The sequence below is a fragment of the Astyanax mexicanus genome, chromosome 25 (genome assembly GCF_023375975.1).
Source record: "Astyanax mexicanus isolate ESR-SI-001 chromosome 25, AstMex3_surface, whole genome shotgun sequence".
Classification (NCBI taxonomy): Eukaryota; Metazoa; Chordata; class Actinopteri; order Characiformes; family Acestrorhamphidae; genus Astyanax; species Astyanax mexicanus.
This window is the reverse complement of record NC_064432.1, coordinates 7,070,624-7,098,324: the sequence shown is the minus strand read 5'-3', so window position 1 is coordinate 7,098,324 and position 27,701 is coordinate 7,070,624. Positions and strand designations below refer to the sequence as shown.

Here is a 27,701-nt window from a genome sequence, read left to right as displayed (position 1 = left end):
GTGACCCTGACATAACTAAAGCGTTTGCTTGGCTAACAGTGAACAATATAAGAATGTTTTGCATTGTTTTGAAAAGTTTCCAGGAATAATCTTCTAGGAATGTTGCATTACAACGTTTTAAGAACGTTTCTCACATAATCTTCAAAGCTAGATGTCTACTAATATTGTGGAAATGTTTGAAAGTAACATTCCAAAAACTAATTTTATTAATACTCTGGCTCAAGTGATGTTGCAACAATGTCCCCAGAACGTTCTATAAGCAGTATATAAAAAAAAACGTTTTAAGAATTTAAGAACCTGGACGGGATTGGTTTCTCAGGGGGACGTCTGTGAAAAATATTTCACACTTCTACTCAGTGATAAAACAAACTCAATTGGAATTGAAAAAAGAGAAGGAGCAGTGAGTTTTTAGGCTCTCTCGGTCACATGACATCAGGTTCAGTAGCTCCTCCATTTCCACTCGCTGTTGTGTTGTGTTTACGTGGATCTCCGTGGGAACGCATGGCACCCAAAGTGTAATTACGGTGTGCGTCAGTGGACAAAAGGCTATTTTATTAAACGAGAGAAGACGAAACTCAGAGATGTGCGTCTGGATGGGACTAACGTTACAGGAGGCCACGAAAAGGTTCAGAAAAAAACAGTAGATAATTCAGAGAAAAACTCACACATGGTCGTTCTGGATGAAAGAGAAAATGACCCCAGAACCCCCTGAGAAACGAATCACGTCCGGATAGGGCAGTTAGAACTGTAGAAATCATTCTACTCACCAAAACAGTTCATGCTCCTCCACACTGATAGACTGCACTGAAGTTTGAATCGCTTCACATGAAGTTTCGGTTTCATTTTCTCCAGCATCACAGGAGCCATCAAGGAGTTCCAGAGCCTGACAGCTGAACACGTTACACGACCATGACCAGTTCTTCAGTTTGTGTCCTTGGTTTCTTTTTAAACTAATCTTTTAAGCTTTTTATTTTTCTGTCATGCTTCAGCCACGCCCTCCTGTTTGGTTAGAAACACTTTTAATGTCTGTTAATTTAATGTGTTTTATACAGGTAACACTGTAATCAGTGTTGAGATGAAGTCAGTGGTCCAGACTTTTTTTTTTTTTTCCTTCTTCTTCTTCTATAGGGCAGTGCTGACCTCTAGTGGCAGTAAACACAACTACCTAAACAATGATGATACTTTACAGCATTTTGTGATTATCACAGGCATTAAATTTGGTGCACACCATGAACATCAACCTTGGGTTCGGATGGAATCGTTGATACATCCAACACAGAACTGGCAGAACTTAAACTTCAAACAAGTTTAAACAAACGTAAAAACGAAACCACAAAGAATTTCACTGACGCTGGTAAAGTATCCAAATTACATGGCAAACAATTATATCTTTAATTTTCTTTACAGCTTTTGAGCAACACTAAAAATAAGACGAAAAAAAATCCAAATAAATAAGATACAAAGATGAATTAAAGTCATAAGTCGGCCAAATGTGCTTTGGGGGGGAGCGGGTCGGAGGAAAGGGACGTCAGTAGCAACATCGTTTCTTGATTTTTTTTTTTTTTTTTCTTAAACATAATTAGCACTTCTTTTATCTCTTAAATGTTAATACTAATAATAAGGTTAGTGATTGTGGACAGTGCACAAGACAGAAAGAAAGAAAAAAATCTCTCAAAAATAGCTTTCAATCTAAAGTGCGATGAAAATAATAAGGAAACAATTCAGAGCAAAAAAAAAAAAACTAAAACAAACAAAAAAAAAACACGAAGAGAGTATCTGGAAATATTAAGCATTCTTCAGATGTTTCAACATTCACTGAGGGGGGAAACAAAATGTCCTGTCCCTGACTTTTTTGGGGGGATTTTGGCCATCCCCGAAAATTAAGTGATTTTGGTTACAGACACGATCGCGGAACAAATGTTTAAAAAAACAAAAAAATAAATCTGTTGTTTTGCGGAGCTCTTGATACTGCACTCCGTCGATTAGTGTTTCTCTCACTCTAAACTCTAAAAACACTCTTTACACAGTTCCTCCGCAGCTCCGCCCGCTCGCTCTCGCGCTCTTCCTCTTCCTCCCCGCCGATCTTCCTCTCGCGCTCCTCAGTTGTTTTTGCTGCTGCGCGTTTCGGGGGTCCGGCAGGCGCGGGGGCTGAGGTGGGCGACGTAGTCGTTCTGAAAGCGAGAGTTGGGCGTCCGCTGCCTCTTCCTCTCGCCCTGCGTGGTGAAGAAAGCATCCTCAAAACGCATGCTGGAGGCTGTGGACTACACACACATACACACAACCAACAAATCCATATATATAAGCCCCCGAAAAAAGGAAGGATTTTATCGTAAACTTAAATTACGAGGAAGCAAATGTGCACCATAAATGAACAAAATAATGGAAACCTCAGTAGAACATTAACATTAAGCAGCTGACTAATGGGGACCTGGTATGACAACCCTTTATTAGCCTTTACTGTTTCTGAGAAAAAAAAAAAAAAAATATATATATATATATATATATATATATTTTTTTTTTTTATTATATTTTTCTTTAAAATGACAATGTTTGTTAAAACGTTTCATTTTACAAAATCATTCTGTATAAATTGAAAACAGGAACTGTATGTATTTAAAAGGCAATTTTAAATACATACAATTAGCCATTAAAAAAGTAGCTTCACTCCTTTCACATCAAATAAGTGACTAATTAAATCAATTAATTAATTGGATTAATCAATCAATTGACACCAAAAAAAATAATAATCCTACAGTTAATGTGAACGTTTAAACTTTTTATGACGGACAGAAAAACAAGCTATGAAAAATTGTACATTGTATTGTAACCAATTTCGAACACTTTGTCGCAGACATTTCTTCGGTAGAAATTTGTATTTTTATCCCTTTTTATTTGTTTATTTGTTTGTTTATTTGTTGTATGATTTCTCCAGCACCACCACCAACTGTTAAAAAAATCAAAGCTGCATTATCACTGCAAGGAGACAATTAGCTTTATCATTTTTTTTTTTTTTTTTTGGTGTTTCCAATATTTTGTCCACTCTGATATCTGTGTCATGTGAAGGTAAAAATTAAAGCTCAACTGACAACTCACAAGGCGTCCCTTGACCTTTTTGGGCAAGTCCTCTTCCAGTGTGTAAATGTCCTCTCTCTTAGCCAGAACCTGAGAGCCGTCCTCAAACTCCACCTTGCAAACACACACACACACACAGATACACACACACACTCTCTCAATGTTTAAAACGTGCACAAATAAAATGGTACTAAAGCAAATTTTCTTAAATCGCATTCTACAACACTGTGCTGTACTAATTATTATTTTATATTTTAAGACTCGACTAATTAATGTTTTTTTTTCTCAATTAGTCGATTAGTCACCAATTATTTCTGTCTCCTTCACATTAAAACGATAGAAACAGCTGAACATGGGATTAAATGGCATTGGAATGTCCAGATGATGTTTAAATGTGGAAAAGAATGATATTTATTGATATTGATTTAGTAGCGCAGCTAACATTTTTTTTTTTTTAAATGTTACAATTAACATTTTAGAACTTTCAATCAATCAAGTTTTGTTTTTTGATAGTCCTTTTTTTTTTTTACTTTTTTCTAAACTTCAGAACTTTTTTCATTTTAAACTTTAGGGATGTTACTTTTTGGATATTAATTAATTTATAAAACAATAATATTTCTATAGTGTTTGGCCCAATCCTGTTTCTTTTTTGTACCCCTACTCCTTATTTCCTGTGTAACCCTTTTTAATCATGTTTTTTTTTTACTGTTTAGGGATGGAATATAAAATATATACTATTACACACAGGCTCCCATGGCATTTAAAAAAAATTAAAAATATCATATTTTCGTAAATTGGATTTATTTGCTTTATACATTTTAAAGTAGATTATTAAGAGTGTCTTCTTTTCTGTGCATTACAGACAGAAAACAGCATTCTTACATTTTATTTTCCATCACTGAAGATAATTCAGGTCTGAAAGGGTTAACTACTTGACTTTAATCATGAATTTTATTTTACTTTAATTAATTATATACATAATTAATTATAATAGTCCTATATTCCTAAATTCCTCTGTGATGGGGAGCTAAAATAAAAAAAAATACCTTTAAGTATTATGATTTGATTTTTCTTTTCCACCTTAAATGATGCAGCTGTGTGTTGTACCATTTAAGGTGGAATGAGAAATCTAGCTAGCGGGAAGTACCGTATTTTTCACACTATAAGGTGCACTTAAAATCCTTTAATTTTCCCAAAAATAGTCAGTGCGCCTTATAATGCATTTTATCAGTCAGGTATTAAGGAGCTGTAAAGCCACTCTGCTGAAGAACAGAGTTACACAGGAGACTCAGTTTAGTGCTCAAGCACTGGTGCTGAAGTAGCATTAGCATTAGCCGCTAACCACTATTACCCTGTTCAGAGGGGAGTATTCTCGGCCTGTACCCTGCTACTAACCCCGGGTAGCACTGCTGGGGCAGCATTAGCATTACCCGCTAACAGATAGCTGCTAATGCTAATGGTTTAGCATTAGTGCTGAAGAAATTTGGAAACTTAAGCTTACTGTAAATAAACATTATATTTTTTGTCATCATTTTGGATTTATTTTCGTTTGTTATTTTTCTACTAAAAATAATATCATTTAATATCATTATATACATCATTTATTTTCTTTTTTTTTTACGGCGCGAATAACACAAAAGTAACGAAATAGTTATTTTTACTGGTAACTAGTTACTTTTATAGTGGAGTAACTCAGTTACTTTTTTGGAGAAGTAACTAGTAACTATAACTAATTACTTTTTTAAAAAAGTACCGTGTCCAACACTGCCTACCTGGTACATATACGTGGTGTTAGAGCCCAGGTACTTAGCTCCGTAGAAAAGTCCATCAGGCCACTTCACCTGCACAGCCTCACCAACCTCCGGTGGGCCGAGCTTGGCACAGTCTCTGCTCTGTGTGGAGTATGATGGAGACGAACATCGTTATTTAAACATATTCTCAATATAATATAATACAAATATATCAACATACGCTATAGACCCCTTTTAATGAACATGTTCAGCTACTTTAAGTTGCAACACATTGATGACACAGCTTGATTAGTCCCTGTAGAATAGGACTCTGCAAAGCACATACAAGTGCAATACAAACCTATTGGGACCATATTTAACGCCAGGCATGGGCTAGCAGAGGGGTATTCAGAGGGGTTCTAATTTTCTGAGACACTGATTTCTGTTTTTTTTTATTGGTTGAAAGCCAAAATCATCAACAATAATAAAGGAAATAAACACTTAAAATAGATCACTCTGTGTTTAATACATATATATATATAAAATATACAAGTTTCACATTTTGAACTAAATTACTCACCACAATGTCCTCGGGATACGTGTCGTTGCTGAACGAGCCGTCATCAAACATGACCTCGTAAAAAGTTTGCGCCATTACTTCAGTGACGCGGGAGCTGTAGTAGCGCAGGTTCTTGTGTTTGGTGATCACAGTCTGGCCCAGCGCCAGCTCCGTTCGGCTCACTTTCATTTTCTGAGGAAAAAACAAAATGTTAGCCCTTAAACGTTGACCTTAATAACCCTGAAACAGGACTGGGTACAGCTGATTTGTAGTAATCTGTATGTAATGAAACAACCTGACTTAAAAAAATAGAAAGAAATAATACTGGTCATTGCTAAAATGTTTCAGTTAATGTTTATACAGCTCTGGAAAAAAAAAATTAAGAAACCACTTCAAAATGATCAGTTTTTCTGAACCCCATTTAAAATCTCTGAAATTAACAGTAATCAAGAGTAAGAGAGATGGATGGTCACAAGCCTTTTAACTAAAGGGTCACCCAAAAGCAGTGTGTAAGACTGGTGGAGGGTGGAGAGCATGCCAAGACACTGATTCCAAATACTGATTTCTGAACTCTTAAAATACAAGTATTGTTGTTTCTAAATATTTCTTTATAGTGCAGAAAATATAGTTTTGGCTGTAGCAGTTGATGAACAGATAGTCCAGATATCAAACTCGCTAGATATCTGTCAAGGGTTTGCGTGGCTTAAGGCGATCATTCGGACCCTGTCTTTCAGGAGTTTACACATAGTTACTGATTGGCCTGTGAACCAGCATGTTAACTTGCTCTGTAAAATTTGTGCAAGAATGGAAGATTAACAAGACAAGTCAACTATTGCGTACATTATTACGACATGTCGTTTACTGCATGGTTCTGATTTAGCAACACAGCATATGGGAAAAAGAACATAAAAGATCATAATCCATGGAAAACGCTACAGAACGGATTTAGTAGAGCAAAGAGGCAAAACGGATGTTCTTATTCAGAAGAAATGAAGTGATTCCATGATTGACAGGTGAGGGGCGGGACTTTACCTATAGGGGGCGGGACTGAAGCGCAGCAGCAGTGAGTATACTCACAGCACTGGAGCTCCGTGATTGGTGCCTGTGGCAGGTGATGAACACTACATACGGCCAGTCGTCGGGCTCCATGGTGACGCCGGCCGCGTGAGCACATGTGACGTGGAAGGAGGTGGGGCAGCGGCCGCAGGAGCACTGAATACATGCCCCCGACAGCTTCTTCATACGGTTACGACAGTATATACACTTCTGCAGAGAGAGAGAGAGAGACCCAATAGATCAGTTTCTATCTGCTAATTTTAAACCCCAGACAGTACACCGCAGAATCCGCCAGCAGACATCGTCTGAAGGAGGGATCTGTACCTACTGTCTGTGGCAAGTCAGCAGATGAGGAAGATGCAAGTACCTTCAAATAATACGTTTTGGGCTCTTGTCACAGTAAACATCACATAGCTTCTTTGTGTTTTACCATTAAGAACAAATTAACACTAACGTGTAAATGTAACGTGTAATTCGCATAAAAGTGACAGAGCCCTTAAACGGCTACACTATAGCCCATAGACCTATTCAAACTTGTGTAAAAAGAGTAAAAAGATGTATAATAAATTCCCTATAATTTACAAACAACTGTGGGTCATAAGAACATTAATATGAACTTTTATGTCTATGTATGGTTGTATGCAGTGGTAATTAATTTCGGTTAAGTCATTTATTTTGCAAATTTAAGAGCACAGCACTGCGAAATATAAGACACTATAAGTTAAAACCTGCATATTCTACATTTCCAGAGATTGTTAGTGTACCAACTGTGCAAAAATACATTTTGAAAGAAGTGTAGAAATGTATTTATACTTAATTCTCAATTTGCCAAACTCAGTGTCTCAGTTCAATGCATTTTTCCAATACAGACAAAATAAGAAGAGGCTAAAATGATCAATTATAAGTTATCAATAGCATTAAACATAAGTAAAGTACACTATTTAAGCTAATATAGACTTTTGAGGAGTGGGCCTTCCCTCCCTACTCTGGATTGAATGCTTTTGAAAACACTATTAGTGCATTACAAAAAACCAAGTCCTGCTGGAAAATGAAATCTACATCTCCATAAAAGTTGTCATCAGCAGAGGGAAGCATGAAGTGCTGTAAGATTTTGTGGGAAGACAAAACTGCACTGACTTGATAATAAAACACAGTGGATCAACACCAGCAGATGACAGACATGTCTCTCCAAACCATCACTGATCATCAGTAAATTTTACATTTCATTTGTAAATCAAGAGAGTCTGAAGGAAGAGTGGAGAGACACACAATGTTTCATGCTTCTTCCCTCTGCTGACAACTTTAAAGGTGGTGCAGATTTAATTTTCCAGCAGGATTTGGCACACTGCCCACACTGCCTAAAGTACCAATTGGTCTTATATAAAAATCTAATTTTCTAAGCCATAATCATTATCTATAAAAGAAATAAATGCTTAAAATAGATCACTCTGTGTTTAATACATCTATATAATATATATGTGTTTATATATATGTGTGTGTGTGAGAGAGATGTACCAGTTTGTATCTCTGTGCGGGGACGGCACTGACGTCTATGGGACTCCTCTTCACTATATCAGCGAACTTCACCTCAGGAAGACCCACAGCACACATCACATGTGCCCATCTACAACAATATTACATAAAAACAGATTAATGATAATAATGTTACAACATAAAACATGAATGAATTAAGAGCAGTTCACTGTGATTACGCAATTTAAGGGTCTTACCTGTTATCTGTTGTTCTTTTTAATGCACCTCCCCTCAAGTTACATAAACAGCAATCCTGTAATACACACACACACACACACACACACACACACACACACACACACACACACACACACACACACACACGCGGACATAGACAAGTACTTCTTATGTGTACACACAGTAGCTCAAAAGTTTGGAAACATGTCCTCCATTAATGTTAATTCATAATTGTTTTTCTTTTCTTTTATTAAATCAATAATGAACTATCGAGGAACACATAAGGACTACTTTAGTAAATGAAAAGAGTTTAATGCTTTTAATTCTTAAATTAAATATATATTTAGATATCTGCCGAATTACTCTGCAATGTTATAAATGATTAAATTAAAGAAAAAAAAAAAAAGATTCACTATTTAAATATAATTTTTAATTACTGGTTAATTACGTACAGCTGTTACGTCTCCACATGAACAGCGGTCACATGTCCAGTCTTGGCTGACATCATGGGCAGCAACACCATAACAACCTGGATAGGTTTAAAGAGGCAAAAAAGATATTTTTGTTTATGCGTAACATAAAAGTACATTGCTTTTTATATTCAACAAAACTAGTTGATATATTGATACTCATTGTATAGGTTATACAATACACTAAACATATATATATATATATATATATATATATATATATATATATATTAGGGGTGGGCGATATGGCTCTAAAATAATATCCCGATATTTCCGAGTATTTTTGCGATAACGATATACTTGGCGATATAGGAAAACAGAAAAATATTTAATTCATTTCAGGAATATAGTATAAGAGTATAACAAAATAATCATAATGTGGCAAAATAAATAATATAGCATAAAATAATATAATGCAGCAAAAAAATATTGCAGCATATTTAGTGCATGCATATAAACTGCAAACTAAAACAATTATACAATAAATACACTTAAAGCTTCACAGTAAATAATAGACTACTTTTAAGACAGAACAGTCCTATTATCACGATATGGATTTTTAATATCACGATATTTCTGTGTCACGATATATTGTATACAATATAATATTGCCCACCCCTAATATATATATATATATATATATACACACACACCTTTTACAATAAGAGTACATCGATTACCAGTACTTTCAATAGAATATCTCAACTAATTATTAAAGGAGAACTCTGGTGTAAAATGGACCTAAAATTAAGTTGCGATAAGTCAACTAATGAGCGTGAATGAATAGATAGAATTGGGTATTGTAATTCATGCATTTCCACATAATGAAGTGATTTCTTTTCATGGGTAACACTATCCCTATAGGGGATACTATGCCCCAATCACTAGCATTGTAAGCTACATCTACATCTTTATTCAAAACTTATTTCCCTTCTCAACACTTTTTTTTTTTTTTTTAACATATTTACACATCATTCTGATCACATGACAAAACTAACACAGATCTGTAAAGAGCAAATCCAAGCACACATTTCATTAAAACAGATTAATGATAATGTTTATCATCACTGCAACAGATTTCAAAATTAATTCAGAGAAAAATATTCAGCTGGAACAGCTGGAATTCATGCATTTCCACAGAATTAAGTGATTTCTTTTCATGGGTAACACTATGCCCCAATCACTAGCATTGTAAACCTGTTGGGATCAACAGCTAAAAGCGCTGCATTTTGGAATGCTGGGGGTTAATAAAGTTGGGATACTCCTCAAACGTTAATACTTGTTATCATGTTGCACTACAACCCAAGTTCATTTCACATCAGATTTCTCCTTTAACAATCATTTAACAGTGTTTATGAGTAAGTAAGTATGTATGTAAGTATGTGTGATGCGTTCAGATACATACTAGCATGAACCTGCACACAGCACCGGCTGCAGGACACCAGGGGACTGGACCCATCCTCCTCCAGAAGTGTGTTTGGGGGACAGGAGCCCTCGCGATAAGCAAAGCAGATTTCCGGGATCAGGGGGCGCGACCTCATTCCCTGAGACTCTCCTTCAGCCCTCATCGTAACCTCCTTTTCATCTGACCTCTCCTCAGGCTGTGGAAACAGAGCAAACTGTTAACACTTTTTAGAACTGTAGAAACTCTAGGTCAGGGGTATTTAATTAGAATTCAGTACGGTCCAGTTGGAGAAATTTTGTCAGTTTAAAGTCCGGACCGTCACCAATGTTAACTTGTGTTATGATTCAGTGCCATGTCTTGTATGTGCGTATATATATATATATATATATATATATATATTTATATAAAATATCGCCAACATTTTTGAATATCGTGTACGATATTATACCCTGAAATATCATGCCATATCACCCACCCCTAATTATCACATCAGGGTTCTACTTTTTTACTGTTTTTAGCAAAAGAATAATTCACACTGTTCTTATTTCTGTCCAGTACCATTTATTTTACTTTAATCCTGGATACATGTAGATATTTAAAGTGTAGTATTAATATCATGACATTCTGGATCATTGACATTGATTTTTTTTAATACCTTAGTAAGGGGTGTGCCATATCATATCGTATGCAATAATAACATTTAATTTTTCATATTTTCATTTTGTTGCAGTAGTGTATTCTTAAAATATTTATTTTCCTTAAGTGTTTTGTCATATCGCAAAATATCACGATATTTCATGGTATTTTTGCGATAACGATATATTATTTAAGGACCATACTGCCCACCCCTACTATATATATTTTATAATAATGTAATAATTTATGACATTTTTTGTATGAAACATCTGACCCCTGAGGTTGTTTGAATTATGATGAAAAAAAATATATAATAATAATAATAATAATAATAATAATAATAATAATAAAATGCCTCTCTGGCCAGATATTGTGTACATCCTCCCCTGTCCCTCTTTCGCGCTCGGCGTGTCTTTAGTTTCCGCCTGTTCTCGGCCTCCCTATCTCTTTATAAAGGCCGCGTCTTAATTCACTCACTGGGGCAGCGGTCTGGGGCAGCCTCACACTGTTTTCTATGGAGAGCGGTGGCAGAGAACAGAGAACTCTGGGAGCGGTAGTGGCGCGAACGAGGCGAAGCGAGCGGCAAAAAGTTGAAATATTTTAAACTTTATGCAAATGAGAAGCGAGTTCCGCTGGGCAGTAGCCAATCAGCGCCATGAGGACAGGGCTTCCTCACCACACACACCACAGACTGAACTACAGAGTGAGACAGGAGAGGCTGAGATAGGAGAGGCTGATTACAGCTTTTACAGGATTTTTTTGTGCTTCAAGAGACCCCTTTGTAAAATAACAGATGGTGGGCCAGCTGGTTCTGAACTGGATGTTTTAGCAGGGTTCACAGAGTGATAAAAAAAAAGAACAGCGTCTCATTCATACACAGCACTGAACTACAACTCTACACATTCTTGCTGGTGGCAGATAAACTGCTTGGTCTTTCCCCCCAAAGCGGCGAGAGAAAGGCGGAGAAAGCGACTGAGAGCGATGCCGTGTCGCTGCAGTGTAAACAAGAAAAGTTTTGCCGCTTTAAATAAACACTGTCAGAATTAAATCCTTCTCTGTAGTTTATTGGTTTGGGTCCACATTGGACAACGTCTGGGTACAAACCTTTTATCATTTCATAGTAAATACAAAAAAAAAAAAAAAAAAAAAAGGTTAATTTCATGGTAAATGTAGTAAAGAAGAACAAAATTGACTTTTGCAGTGAAAAAGACCACAAATGAGTTAAATTCAGGTTCATTCAGTAAAAAAGGCAATAATTGACTTCAGTTCACGGTAAACGCAGTAGGGAAGGATAAAAATGGGTTAAAGTAAAAAAAAGACCAAAATTAGTTACAATTATGGTAAACTGAGTAAAGAATAATACAGTACAAAAAAAAAAACACAACAGAATTAAGATCATCTGAGTTCAATTCCATCCCCAGCTCACCTTATTTACCATCATTAAGCTCCAATTTACCAAACCAGCTGCTAAAATAGTGACTACTATTTTATGTACTGGATACTAATTGGAATAATTGGTTTAAAAAGTACTTTAAACAGTACTTCATACTGCTGTGTGCTGCATTAATGTGTTGCAGTGGTGCTACCTGATAGTAGGGCATGAAGAGGCTGCAGACGGCGCAGTGTGGAGGGGTTTTAGCTGCAGTGCTGTTGTACTCTTTTTCGGAGGGGAAATGGGGCTTTCTGTTCTGCCACAGATGAACCAGAGGTCTGGCCCAGGCATCGGCCTCCTGCTGCTCTCCCTCTGATACACACTCCTCTGTGGGCTCTAATAAAACACACAGACACACAGACACACACACACACACACAGTTAGGAGTACATATAATATAAAACGCTGAGGCTTTAAATTAAAGCTTTGGTTACTACTGGGTCTACTTTGTCCCACAAAATTACACAATATATGTAGAAATCAGACTTAATTAGCAGAAGAAGCAGCTGAATAATAAACAATAGACATTAAAAGACATACGTAATATTTTAAATAGTTCCACAAACACTATAAATTAACCTAAAATATACCTCTAAATGTATTTAAAAAAATATTTCTCAGAAGCTCTATTGCACAAGTAAGTCAAAAATTTTATATCAATTTACAATACATTATTATTGAAGGCATTAGAGACATTACAGTATTTAAATCAGCCACAGTTCCCTTCTTTCTCCAGTTAACAAATAAATTCAGTTCAATCTGTATTAAAATCATCATCCTTCAAATTCCTTTCCCCTCTTTTCTGATTGAATAAATGCTGTTTGCTGTTGTTTGTCTGTTTTACTCTGATAAAAACACTCATACAGTGAGGAACAGCAGCAGGAGCTCCTCAGATAAAGTTGTGTTCTCGTTTCTCTCCAGGCAGGACTGAGCGAGACGAGCGTTTAACTCCACAGAGCTGAGCTACTATTACTACAGTGTGTTAGCTTGTTATGCTAACTGGCTAGCGTTAGTTAGCAAGCTGTATCTGCTTCTTTGGCGGTGCTGTTCTATGCAGCTGTACGCAGTGCTGGTTTTAATATACCGGACGAACCAGTACACCACTACAACTAACTAAATTCCCTAAAAAAACGTTTGAAAGCAAAAGGTCCCATCCATCTGGCACCTACTATCAGGTCTCCCTCAGGCCAGTGATCAACCTTACTCACAAGATACCACTTCGCAACTTATACCGGAGTGTGTATGCCCAAGCCCATCTGCTTAAGGTAAGTGTAGACACGACATACACTGCCAGATTGATCAGATCAATTCTAGATCTCTTAAACTACAGCTACTTCCAAGTAAAACTAAGCCAGATTAAATAAGGCTTTGGTGAACAGTTCCTTCAGCAACTCAGGCTGTGATACATTGATACTTTGAGTTTATAGTCTAGAGGCAGGAGATGCATATTGAGATATTTAGCTACAAAAATATAGAAATATATTTGTACTTGTTAAATATTTTTATAGGAAATTAGATGCTTTAACCTTTCTAAGACTCACACCCCCTAATTTGACTTACTAAAGTTACTGCTTCATTACTCCACATGGTGGCGCTATAATCAAATGAATAGAGTAAAGCTGGGTGAAGAATACTGGTTGTAAAATTGTGTGAAACTGACACCAATAAATCCATAATCCCTAGTATTTGATTATTTAGGCTATTTAGAGTATTTTATTCTCTTCAGTAACAGTAACAAATGCCATGACATTGTTATGGTGGGTAATACCGTATCATCACATGCCATCTGACTCCCATTCCTAGGGTCTTGTTTTTTTATTTGTGTGTGTAACAAGCAGGGTTGTGTGTGTGTGCAAAATGGCTAAGATAGGATTGAGTGGCTGACTGCTGACTGCTGTCGGGGTTTTGATCAGTCAATAGCGCACCTGTATTTCCCGCCGCCAAGATAAAAACATGCCAGAAATGTACCTAAACACACCTCACTTCCAGACCACCACACCCATCAGTGTGTGTAAGACACAATAACAGTATTATTTATCAACTTGCCATCGTCACTGTTGGCCTGCTGCTTCACAGCGCTGGGGACTGCTCTAGCTGTTGGCTTCCTCAGAGGGTGACGCCAACTCTTAGCAGTCCTTCTCTTCACTGGGGTCATAGGATACTGAGAAACAGTGAAAGAGAGAAACGCAGTGTAAAAAAACGAGTGTGCACTACAGATTAAACGTAAAGGTCACTTAAAAGACATTAAAACAGACTCAGAATTTGATTATCTATGAATTCTCTATCCAACCTGGTAGAAATTGAGCTATTTGACAAAGAAGAATGGGCTAAATCTCTAGATCTGCAAAGCTGGTAGAGAAAAACCCCCAAAAGACTCAGAGCTATAACCAGAGAAAATGGTATCTCTATTTTTGATATATACTTTTGCACGTCACATTTTTCTGATTTTATATTTATTTAAAAATGTAAAAAACGTATCATTTTCATTCCACTTTATTACACATTTATGTGCTACCTTGTGTTGGTTTATCACTTCATTCAGTGAAATTAATATAGAAAATACTTTGTTTATATATCATCACTCAGCACTCACCGGACAGACCTCTCCCGGCTCCAAGCCTGAAGCCCCATACTCCGTCTCGCTCATGTTCTCCTCACTGGACTCGCTGCTGCTGTCATCTTCTCTTTCTCCTGATTCTGAATCTCGCTCGGACCCTTCGCCCTCGGTCCTCTGAAGCCCCCGAGAGCTGAACTCATCGTCAGGAGCATCTTTCAGAGGGAGCTCTGCGGTCATCTCTGCCCCAGAAGGGTGCAGAGAGCTGGGCTCCAGGTTAGCCCAGGTCAGGGCCCTCTCTGGAGAATCTGGAGGGTCTGGAGATTTGACCTGCTGGCAGCGAGACTCTGCCCACATGGCGTAAGGCAGCTGGTCGTGAGCGTCGCTTTCGGCCAAGCTTGGTTGCAGGCTTTCGATCAGCACCGCGGGATTCTGGGCGTTGAAGTTCCTCCAGATGTTGGAGGAGAAGGGTTTGGAGTCCTCGAACAGGTTCAGGGAAGGAGGAGAAACGGATTCAGTGTGCTGTGGACGTAAAGACGTTTGGGGACTTGCTGAGGTGCTCGGAGACTCTACGGACTGATTGGACTGAGAAAGTGCACAAGTATTAACGTTGGAAATGCTACACCCAAAAAGACCTGTGGAGTGCTGTAAGACATTTGAAGCTCCAGCCCGTCCCTCTCCCTGATTGGCTACCTTACTGGAAAATTGCCATTGAGAGAGGGATTCAGCTGTTGTCTGTTTCTTACCAGCTTTGGTGCTGGGGACGAGCAACTGGCTACCATCTTCTTGGAATGGGTTGGAACACCAATCGGGATAAAGTGCTTTAGAACAAGTCCCAGTTTTATCAGCTTTATCCAATAGAACTGCAGCAGATGATGATGATGATAAAGATGCTGCTGCTACTGCTGCTGTTTTTGTTGTTGCGTCTGGCTGGACCACCAGATCTGAGGAAGCTGACTGGTTTGGGTTGCCGGACTGGAGTGTATCTTCAGTGGACTGGACTGCAAGAGTCAAGGCGGGCATTTCGGACGTCAAGTTCAGGGGGTTCCTTCCCTCTTCCTCTCCCGAAAACTCTGGAGTCAGTAGAGGCATGTCGGCGGAAGAAGTGGCGCCATACACAGTTCCAAAACGAGGTCCGAGTTCATCTGAAGAAGAAGGATTTGCTTTATAAAGTGCCTTTGCTGCAGAGCTGCGAAGCTGAGAACCTGTAGCCATATTGCCTTTGAGAGAGTCACCCGCCGACACCGCACTTGCTGTGCTGGTTGCATTGAGGTTGGCTCCAAAAGCCTGATACTGTTCAGTGGTTGGGACACATTTCGAGGGGGATTCACGGTTGGGGGATTTGGCAACGAATGACCATTCTGAAGGAACAGTTCTCTCTGAGCCCAAAGACTCATCCATGGCAGAGTCTGGAATGTTCTCAGTGGAGGATGCCTGGCTCTCTAAAGCTTCGTCTGAAGTTACCAGTCCATCAGCTACAGACTTCTGCGGGTTTGAGGAAGACGTGTCCTGAGAGGGGGCAGATTCAAGGGGCGGGGCTTGGGGCAGGGCTTTGTGACATCTAGATGACTGGGCCAGTAAGTCACTTTCTACACGTGTGACCTTGACGACACAAATCTGTCGACATTGACCAGTAAGGCCTGAAAGAAAAAAAGAAAAAGGAATGCAGTTTGGAATCAATTTAGAAATTCTGAATTATTGTATTATATTTTACATTTTAACAGATTAATCAATCAATCAAAGCATTGTGAAATTCATAATGAAAAGTCATCCCAGTGCAACCTGAGTAATGAAATGCACCATGGGGTTTGCAGTCCTTTTTCTGCTTCCCGGCCCCTTTCGATTCCTTATTTTTCAGAGCTCCTCCTGTCTTTTTGCTTGTTTGGCGTTCCCCCTCCCCAGAGGTGTTGGCCACGTCAGCTCTCTCGTGCACGGTCTTCAGGCGTTTGGAGCGCGTGCGAGGGTGGTGAACACTGCTATGAAGCAAACAGAAGGACAATCTCTAGTCTCAAGTCTTTCGCTTTCTGCTGAATATGTTAAGTAAAGCAAACTGAAAATGTTGGAATAGGAAGGAGCTTGTCCCCAAACTGTTTCTACAAAGATTATGATCTCTAAAACCAACCCCAGACCTTAATCCCTCCTCCACCAAACTTTACACCTGGCACAATGCAGTCACACAAATTGGCCATCACACATTTACGTTCCTCTGGTAAAGATGCCAATATACTTTATCACAAACATGTAGGAAAGACCAAAAACAGACCTTTTAGTGGACGGTCGTGCTTTGCGACGCCTCTGGAGCCACAGTTGCAGCTCAGGTGTTGTGCTGGGCGTGGCCAGTGTGTGGTCTATGATGCAGGGGTCTTTGCCCTGCGTCCAGGCCTGGTAACGGTCCGGCTGGAAACGCTTTACAAACGGATCCATGGAGATCTTCACCATGTCCTTACTGCATGTACACTGTGTGGAGAGTGAAAAGACATGTTGAAAAGTTATGTTTTTTCAGTTAACATTTTATTTTCAGTAATCTTCTGAAGAAAAAGTCACTTTTTCTCCTTTGAAAGTGTCTGAATTACTAATAAAACATGGTCTGATAATTTATCTTAATTATAGTTAAAACTATAGGCAAAACTAACGTAACAAATAACACAGAACACAAACAGTTGTTCTCTTAATGCTCCCGCCACCACGCTTAACAGTTAGGTTGGGGTTTTGGTGAGCATTGTTCTTTTTCCTCCGAACACTGAATTGTGCATTTGTGCTTAACTGTAAATGTACTCTTATAGAAATACTATTTCACAATCATGTACAAGTGCATGTAATTTATACCTGCGTGGCGACCCTGCCGTAGTCGATCCAGCGCACACTGGCAAAGTTGGTGGATTCAGCACAGTTGAAGCCGTGGTTGAAGCCAGCGTGGTATCCGTACGGAAACGTGATCATAAACTCTCCCGCCTCCTGAGTTATCTGACCACACGTACACACAACTAATGTCAGTCATAAATGTAATGTAAATGTAGGTAATGTTTAATATCCATACCATTAAATTCATACATAAGGTGGACTTAAAATACTGTAATTTTCCCAAAAATCATCGGTGCGTCTTATGTAAGAATTTTACCAGTTATCAGTAAACCCACTCTGCTGAAGGGCAGTTTTATACAAGAGTTGAGTTTAGTTCTCCAGCACTATTAGCATTACCCGCTAAGTGCTAGCCATTCTACCGTTCATAGGTGAGTACTATAGGCCGGTAAGCTGCTTCTAACCCCAGCTAGCACTGCTGGAGCAGTATTAGCATTACCCGCTAAGCGCTAGCCATTCATCCGTTCTGAACTGACAAAGTCTCTGCTGTTGAGAAGCTAATGCACAACAAAAAGCCAATGTTTATGCCTTTATTATTGATTAAATGTCCAATATTTGATCCTTACAAGAAATCCTTGTTGAAAATAATTTAACCTAATTAATTCAATTATTAATTATTAAATTATTACTTGTGGTATTTATTTCTATTTGTGTTTGCAATGTGTGAATGTATGTTGCGAATATAAAAATTAAACCAACTGGTCATTCATTATTAAGAAAAAAAAAATCTTGTTTTCTCTTGTGTATTTTAATTGCTCTTTAGGCAAGCAAATATGTTTTATCCAATTACTCAATTAATCGAATCGATTTTTCAGTAGAGTACTCGATAATTACTAAAATAATCAATAGCTGCAGCCCTATTGGGAACAAACGTTCCTGAATATTTGCCATTAGACAGGGTGCAACCTTAGGCTCATGGGCAACAGCCCCAGAATTCCAGTTTTACAGGTATTGCTTTTTTAAGGAGTTTAAACAAGCTGTTGGAACACAGCTGAAAATTTGCAATTAATGCACCATAAAGTAGCTGAATGCTCTTATGAGCCAAGGTCTGGATACCTCAAATTTAGCATTATAGATTCCTTAGCATTAGAGATCAAGTCACATCCTCTATCTCAAATATCGAAAACAAAAAAGAAAAAAGAACTACAGCCTACCCTATCAAACGGGATGCCGTATTTCTTCAGCACAGAGGGAGATATCAGAGTCATCTTGTGTCTCAGGAAAGCTTCACAACCTTTGAAGCTGTTGGGGAAGAAACCTGTAGGAAGGAAAACACAAAAGGACATGATCATTAAATCCAGCTTTAATATAAAACACTTTATTTTGGTATATCTGTAGCTCTGAAGTGGAACAAGAATAATGAGTCTAATCTCACAATTTGTGTTCTTGTGTTGGTCTCACAAACGTGAGGAGCAAACATTACGTATTTACGATAAAAAACGAATGGTGACAAAACAAATTCAACAAACAGATATACTGTAGCAGGTATACCTGTGGCTAATCGTTCCAGTCTCTTCCCATGTTCTGGAGGTATAGCATACCTGAAAGATTAAAAAAAGCAATTGATTTAATTCAAAGTTTAGCCTGTTAAAATGTACAATAATTAAAACATATGACGAGAATCATGTTAAGACACCAAAGTACTTCTAGTACAAAACACCAATACAGTATACAGTACCTCAGAATAAAGTCAATTGGAAATTGTTATATCATATTAAAATAATCGCATAGGTTCTACAGTATTTCCAGTGCCGAATATTGTGTTAAAGCATTAATTTAACAAAGTTTACCTCAGAAAATAGTCTGATAGGTTGATCAGTATGTCCAGTTCAAAATATCAAATTAAAGGAGTGTTTTATACAGTTAACCTCAGAATATAGTACATAATATTGGTTCAACAGTATTTCCAGTGCAGAATATCATGTTAAAGGATTAATTTAGCAATGTTTCACCAGTATTTCCAGGCCAAAATATAAAAATCAACAGTGTTTTTTATGCAGTTTATCTTAGAAAATGACAGATCACACAATGTTCACCAGTACTGTAAAATATCAATCTAAAGGCGTTTTATAACATGTCATAGAATTTAGTCAACCACATAGATTTCAGCCCAGAATATCATATTCAATGAATAATTTAACAAACTTTACCTCAGAATATAGTCAAACACATATCTTTACCATTATTTCAGTCCAGAATATTATATTAAAGGAATAATTTAACAACTTTTTACCTCAGAATATAGTCAAACACATCTCTTTACCATTATTTCAGTCCAGAATATTATATTAAAGGAATAATTTAACAAATGTTTACCTCAGAATATAGTCAAACACATCTCTTTACCATTATTTCAGTCCAGAATATTATATTAAAGGAATAATTTGACAAATTTTTACCTCAGAATATAGTCAAACACATCTCTTTACCATTATTTCAGTCCAGAATATTATATTAAAGGAATAATTTAACAATTTTTTACCTCAGAATATAGTCAAACACATCTCTTTACCATTATTTCAGTCCAGAATATTATATTAAAGTAGTGTTTTTGCTTAGTTTACCTTAGAAAATAGTAAAATGCCTCCGATAATCAGTATTTTAAGCCGAACGTTTCAAATAAAACAAACCTTTAATACAGTTAACCTCAGAATTTAGTTAGTTGCATAAGTTGATGAGCATTTCCAGCCCAAAATATAATGTTAAATGAGGTTTTGTACAGTTTTTCTCAAAATATTAAAAATCACAGCCCAATTCTCAGCCCGTACTTTTCATTTGTTTAGCAAAATTTAGATTTCTTACCAGGACTTGGGCTCTCCGAAGTGCAGGTAGTTGATGCTGTAGAGATCCATGTCCTCTGTGTGCCAGGAGAAGCTGGTCTTCCACATGCCAAAGTACAGGTAAGGTGTGTTCACGCCCTGGATGGAGACCCCACAGTCCTCCTCGATCACATCCAGGATGGAGTTTAGGTGGCCGATATTCCACTCTTCTACACCCTTTCAAACGCAGAAACAAACAGAGATACAATATAGAACACCTCCCTGGGAATACACGACTGATGCACTCAGGTCCGCTCTGCTTATCTACACCTCTTTAGGAAGTTTGTTAAGGGTTGTACTCGAACTAGACACACTAGAGAGGGTGCTTTTCACGGTGGGGTTGTCGAATTCAGCACAACACCGGCAAGCCCACTGAGCACTGAGTAATGAACTAAGCGGGCTTGGGCACGGATTGTTTAAACATAGTGTAAGTGCAGGCCAGTGGGGGACTAGGGGAGGGGGCAGAACCATTCTCTTTGTCACGATTCAACCAAACCATGCCTAGAGTGAGTATACCCTAAGACTCTTTAAATGTTATAAACAAGTACTGAACACTGTATACTTGAAACAGCAGACACAGCTGTGCTGCTGGAGTTCTTAAACACCTTACAGTTACTGCTGAACTGAAACTGCTCAACCAACAGTATCCAAATGCACAGCAACAGACAAGCTTAAGTCTTTGACTTTACATCTACATGGTATATATGAACTACATATGATTCACTAATAGAGTGGGCAGTGAGTGGGCAGTAAGAGGACACAGTGGACAAGCTCCAGGCTTTATCAGCAACTAGCCTAGCACCTGGTCCTTGTTTGTAGTTCTTACCTCATCATAAAGTGTTCCACTGACATCTGCACCGTATATCGGTGGCACGAAAGTCAGATTCTTCCAGTACTTCCTCTCCAGGTCCTCGTAGTTCAGGTACCGTGGAGTACAATACCTGCACAGGTAAATCAACCAAACGTCAAGAGAACGGCCAAATGATTTCCCAGTCAAGATAACATTGTTTTTATTGGGGTTGCTCAAGAATTCAGTGATTACTTACTAGTACTGTATTTTTCGGATTATAAGGAACACTATCAGTGAACGTCAATTTTCTGGTCTATTTTTGTACATAAGGCGCACTAGAATTAAGCGACACTACATTGAAGTGAGCAAGGGTGTCGCCACGTTTCCCTTCTAATGGGAAAGCTGAGGGAAGCGGCTAAGTATACAAAACTGTCATTCTTTAAAAAAAAAATAAAAAAATAAATAATAATAATAATTATTATTTATTTTAAAGCCAAACAAGCACTGGATGTTAATCTACACAGATTTCTTTCCTGAAAACTGTTTATTTGGGTGAAAAAGGCACTTCCATTTATTTAAAGTAAGCTTAGATTTCCAATATTTTGTCTAAGGGTGAGTTTTCAGTGAAGTTTCCTCAGCACTAAGGCTGGGTGCAGCAGCATTAGCTTTAGCCGCTGACCACAGTGCTAGCGGGATCTAATACTAATGCTGTTGCTGCACCTAGCCTTAGTGTTGGAGAAACTTCACTGAAAACTCACCCTTATAACGGCACATTTCAGTGGAGTGGTGCACCCGATTACCGTATTTTTCGGACTATAAGGCGCACCGTATTATAAGACGCACTATCAAAGAACGCCTATTTTCTGCTATTTTTCCATACATAGGGCGCATCGCATTATAAGGCGCGTTAAGTGACACTAGAAAGGGTGCCTATATCAAAGTGAACAGGGGTGGCGCCATGTTTCCCTTCCCCCACCGGGGGTGGTCGCTTGCCGGTGGAGCGTCTCAGTATACAAATCTAACGTTAGCTCTTTCAAAGTCAAACGAGTGCTGGATATTAATCTACACAGATTCCTCTCCTGAAAACTGTTTATTTGGGTGAGTAACGTGCTTCAGTTTATTTACAGTAAGCTTAGATTTCCAGATGTCCACTAAGGCTTGCTGCACCAGCGTTAGCATAGCTATCCGCTAGCACGCTAGCTAGTCACCTAAACTAGTAAAGTTAACACAAACTTAAACGACAGCGTTACACTGAGTAATCCTGCGTGTTCTGGTAAGACAGTGAGATATTAGCTAGCGATTCGTCCCCCGTAGCTTGTTTTAACACGGTAAACAAGCAGATTACAGGCTGATAAAACTCACCTCTGAGAGAGTTAGCGCTTAGCATCTAGCTAATGCTAGCCAGGCAAAGCAGCACAGACTTACAGGCCGATAACTCACCTCTGAACGGTGAACGCTTAGCGATTAGCATCTAACTCTAATAATACTGCTTCAGCAGTATTAAAAGTGCTAAATTTAGAAAATACTGATCTCTGAACAGTGAAAAAGCTAGCTAGCTAAGCGGTTAGCATCTAGCTAATGCTATTGCTGCTCCAGCCTCGGAGCGGCACGGCTCTGCACGGAGTGTGTGTTTACTGCTCCTTACACCTGACGGGTAAAATTTAGATAATACTGATCTCTGAACAGTGAATAAGCTAGCTAATGCTATTTGCTGCTCCAGCCTCGGAGCTGCACGGCTCTGGACTCTGTATAGCACTGAAACTCTGTATAACGCTGCACGGAGTGTGTGTTTACTGCTCCTTACAACCTGACGAGTAAAATTTAGATAATACTGATCTCTGAACAGTGAATAAGCTAGCTAGCTTAGCGGTTAGCATCTAGCTAATGCTATTGCTGCTCCAGCCTCGGAGCTGCACGGCTCTGGACTCTGTATAGCACTGAAACTCTCTATAACGCTGCACGGAGTGTGTGTTTACTGCTCCTTACAACCTGACGAGTAAAATCCATACAAAAGGCGCACTGTATTATAAGACGCACTGTCAATTTTTGTGAAAATTAAAAGTTTTTAAGTGCGCCTTATAGTCCGAAAAATACGGTATATGATTATTTTATATTTTGGGAAAAAATTTAAGGATTTTAAGTGGTCCTTATAGTGTGAAAAATACGGTAATCACTACTATTTTGTTTATGTTTTGAGTGAAACTGAACAACGGAAACAGAGAGACTTATAGCTGACATTTTTTTACTGTATATAATTAATCTCTGCACAAATACATGGATAATATGGAGAAAAAATAAAGCGTGGATAAAATTATTATAAAAGTATTATATCTTACGTGTCACTGTTGGCGAGCCTGCGGAACTCCTGAACGCTGAGCGATTTCTTCTGAATGTTGTACTGAGTAAAAAGCCCCGACTGGCCTGCAACCATCTGCTGAATGGGCGCTTGGATGATGACGTCGTCGATGTCGTCATAGTTACGCCTCGGCTTCCAACCCTTTGGCGGGATCACCTGTGAGGAATCGAAAATATCATGAGAAATTAAACACTAACATATCATCACAATATTTCAGGGTATTTTTAAACTATCGATATTTTTGGCAATATGACAAAACACTGGCCTGAATTTTATCAATTTATTAATTTTAAGAACACACTACTGCAACAATATAAATATCAAAGTTTTAGCTCATGTAATGACAAGAGTTTTAAACATTCAGAAAATAGAAATACAAAAATCTGTAAACTTCTGTCTACTACTGTAAACAACAGTAACTTACTGAGAATGATTTTGTATAAAATAATAATATTGTAACAAATTAAATAATGTAATAAACAAAATGTACTGTAACAAAAATGCACTTTAAACTTGAGAATAATAATAAAGAAAGTGACCACCTGTTTTTAAGTTTACATGTGAACCAAACTGTAGGTTAGTAAGTACTTCATTACAAATTGCTCAGTAAAAATACAGCGCATCTCACAAATCTATGTTGCAATCCATTCAAATGCATGTTATTTAACAAGCCCTTCTTAAGATAAGAGACGTTTTTCAGATGGTTTATAACTATCAAGGATCGTTTAAACTAAGAACTTAACCGAAGGTAAACAGCAACATCAGTGGGGCAGGTGTAGTGCATAATCAAGACTGGGACACATCAGCCTATACAATATTAATTACTATTAATTATTATTATTAATAAGTATTAACAAAATACTTCAATACATCAAACACACCTTGGCCAGTCCGGCGCGCTGAGCTCCCTGGGACTCCATGTACACCAGGTACTGGTTGAAGTCCCGGAACTCCTCCATGGTGGGTCGGAAGGTCATGATCTTACAGGAGGGGTTAACGGCGGCGTTTGCCCCGGCGCCTGCCATCCTGCCCTCCTTACTGTAGCACCACCTGCTGAACAAACAGAGCAAGACTTCTAAAAAGGACTGAATGTCTAAAAAGCATAATGTTTTTTTTTTTCAGGTATTTCAGTATAAGAGTCAGGCCTATCCAAAAACATTACAAAAATGTGTTTTTTTTCCTTCCTGAAGAAATTTACCTGGCCAAGTGAGCAAACCCTTCTTTTAAATTTTGGGAATATGCTGAATCTGTATTTTTTTTATTTTTTTTTGCTGTTTGCAGAATGTCTGCAAAATGTATAAGAATGTCTTACTCGATGCCTGAAACATCAATTAAACATTTTTCATTTGAATATAAATAAAACCCATTGTAATGATTTTACATTGATTATTTTATTATTACATCCAAATATCCTTTATTAAATATTTCAGTGTTAAGAAGAAAAAAAACAAATTTCTGATGCTTGCTGACGAATATACTGTATGTTGGAAAAGAAAAAAGCGATGCCGGCTGTATAACTACAGTCGACTAACACTTTATAGTTAAAAAAAAATAATTAAATAAAAAGTCTGCAGCTTCCTTATTTATCTATTTTTAAAATCTGACATATTTGACATACACTTCTATTAATAAAGTATTTCAGGTTTTAACCATAGTAGAGCTTTTTTAAACCACAAAAAAAACTCAAAGTCAAATAAGTCAATAATAATAACAATAAGACTCTGACACCAAAAATGCACCTGGTCTTTACTACTGATGTAAAATCCCCTATTAATTATTCCCTATAATTCCCTATTAATTTCTTTTGTAGCCAATGTCAATTTGTCTTGCAATATAATATTCTTACACTTTCTTGAGAACATACATTATATGTTGGCTAAATAAGACAACTCAGTAGACTCACACTCACACTACTAACTAGTCCTAAAAAGTAACTGTGTTTTATGACATTTTAAAATATATGTTCTTCCTTTAAAATGGTCCAAATAATCTAAAGATTAATTAAAAGATTCTTTAAAAAATAAAGATTAATTAAAATAATTAAAAGATTCTTCACATGTGTAACTAATGTCAATCATACTAAAATTTAACTTGCTAAATAAGACATTAAAACATGATTTAATACAGTAATTAGCTAACATAGCTTATAGTATATATTAGCTAAACTAGCCTTTAAAACACAACCTACATTTTAAAGCATTTTAAAAGGTATGTCCTTCCTTTAATAAGGTTCAAATTAATGTGATGTGTATCTAAAGACCTTTAAATCATTAAATTGCAATGTTTCTTTAACATAATTTCCACGTAATTTGCCTTACTAATGCATGCTTAATTTAGATTGAAATACATTGTGTGAAAACTTGAATTAAGCTGGTCCACTAATAGCTAGTTCTGTATAATAACAGTGTTTTATGGCAATTTAATAAATTTAAAAGCATTTCAAAATGTAAAAAGTTCCAAATTATTCTGAAGACCTTGAAGTAATTTTATATAATAATAATAATAATAATAATAATAATAATAATAATAATAATAATAATAATATAAAAACCTTTAAATCATTAAAAATAATAATTAACATTATTATTTAAATAAAGTAAGCTAGTTAGCTCCTTAATAATAACAACAACAGTGTTTTATGATGTGTTTTAATACATTTTAAAGCATTTTAAAATATGTGTTTTAGTCTGATTTAGTCTGAAGACCTTTAAATCATTTTAATAATGATTTTGAGCTATTCTAGGTTGTTTAAACATTAATAAATCGAGTTTAAAGCAGCAGAACTTGATCTTCAGCTCCACAAAGCTGGGCTTTTTAAACTGCAGGGCCTCAGAGATTGGCGAATCCAGATCCGGGAACTTGAAAAAATCCGTTCCTGGATTTTGCACCAACTGCCTGGGCAGGCTTGCTGCAGCTCGGCTGCAGCAGGGCTGCCCTGGCAGTTGTTGCAAAATCCCGGTGCGGATCTGCAAAGTCCAGGAGCTGAATTTAGCTAGAAGCTAAAACTGGCTAGAATACAAAAGGAGAAACGGTGAGAAAAGCAGTAAAACGAGATTAATTATTAATTTAAACGCGTTTTTCACAATTTCCCCATTTATTCTCCTTTCAAAACGTGATAAAATGCAGTGTTTGGTTGAGAAACATAGCTATAGCTAGCGCTGTATAGGTTAGCTTAGTTAAGCTAAGCTAAGCTAAAATAGGCTAAGCTAACTAAGATAAGCTAAGCTAAGCTAAGCTAAGCTAAGCTAACGTTCCGTACTTATCTACACTAATTTCTCCACTAAGCGCATTAGTCCTGCACCTCCAGCGGCTCCGCAGCGCTTTTTCCGGCGCTAAAACGAGCCCGTGTGTGGTAAAGTTCTCACCGGGCGCTGTGTGGAGGCTGTGCCCGCTCTGCTCTTCGCCCGCTTGTTGTTGTTAGGCGCTTAAATCCCTTTAAACAGCCCAGCTGTTGTGTCTCTACTTCATGACAGCCGTCCGCTCCCACACGACTCCCCGCGCTTCTTCTCGCCGCCCCTCGGCCGCCCTCAGCCGGGCTGTTGCCATCTATCTACCGCTGCTGGGATTTACTGCTCAGTTTCTGAATCAGTTTTTCTGATTTTGCTATTTATAGGTATATGTTTGAGTAAAATGAACATTGTTGTTTTATTATATAAACTATGGACAACATTTCTCCCAAATTCCAAATCAAAATATTGTCATTTAGAGCATTTATTAGCAAGAAACGAGAAATGAAAACGCTGAAATAACAACAAAGATGTAAGTTAGAGCTTTCAGACATCAATTTTATATTCATAAAGTTTTAAGAGTTTTTAATTACAGTTTTAATGCATCTTGGCATGTCCTCCTCCACCAGTCTTACACACTGCTTTTGGATAACTTTATGCTTTGCACTCCTGGTGCAAAAATTAAAGCAGTTCAGCTTGGTTTGATGGCTTGTGATCATCCATCTTCCTCTTGATTATATTTCAGAGGTTTTTAATATGGTAAATTCAAAGAAACTCATCATTTTTAAGTGGTCTCTTATATATATATATATATATATATATATATATATATATATATATATATATATATATATATATATATATATATATATATATATTTCCAGAGCTATAGAAGGGAATTATTTAACATCTGTCTTAACTGAGGCAAGCGAGACCTGCAGTTCTTTAAAATCAATTTAATTCAATTTAATTCAATTCAATTCAATCTTATTTATATTGAGCTTTTTACAACAAAAGTTGTCACAA

General features: G+C 37.4%; 1 protein-coding gene across 9 annotated transcripts; it reads right to left on the bottom strand.

Moving 5' to 3' along the window:
- kdm4c (lysine (K)-specific demethylase 4C) lies at nt 1-26,957 on the bottom strand. 9 transcript variants are annotated; one of them, XM_022681734.2, is made up of 22 exons: nt 26,814-26,957; nt 24,330-24,501; nt 23,429-23,604; nt 21,129-21,243; nt 20,286-20,479; nt 18,975-19,024; nt 18,638-18,741; nt 17,451-17,588; nt 16,888-17,081; nt 16,407-16,600; nt 14,664-16,264; nt 14,117-14,231; nt 12,225-12,406; nt 10,003-10,198; nt 8,580-8,656; nt 8,148-8,203; nt 7,933-8,041; nt 6,439-6,627; nt 5,383-5,553; nt 4,845-4,964; nt 3,087-3,186; nt 1-2,213 (listed from the first exon to the last, which is right to left on the bottom strand). In XM_022681734.2, the coding sequence occupies exons 2-22, from the start codon at nt 24,471-24,473 to the stop codon at nt 2,020-2,022; spliced, it is 4,419 nt and encodes a 1,472-aa protein (XP_022537455.2). In that variant the 5' UTR covers nt 24,474-24,501; nt 26,814-26,957; the 3' UTR covers nt 1-2,019. The 9 variants fall into 9 exon arrangements, with proteins under 9 accessions (XP_022537455.2, XP_022537459.2, XP_022537460.2 ...); XM_022681738.2 differs by having other exon boundaries at nt 1-2,261; nt 3,094-3,186; XM_022681739.2 differs by having other exon boundaries at nt 3,094-3,186.
- Nucleotides 26,958-27,701: the final 744 nt, after the last annotated feature.

Coding starts and splice junctions, on each gene's coding strand:
- kdm4c (XM_022681734.2), bottom strand. CDS start 24,473: ATGGCAGGCGCCGGGGCAAACGCCGCCGTTAACCCCTCCTGTAAGATC. Junction 8,042..8,147: donor AAAAGAACAACAGATAACAG/GTAAGACCCTTA, acceptor ATATTGTTGTAG/ATGGGCACATGTGATGTGTG. Junction 4,965..5,382: donor CGTATCCCGAGGACATTGTG/GTGAGTAATTTA, acceptor TACTCCACACAG/AGCAGAGACTGTGCCAAGCT.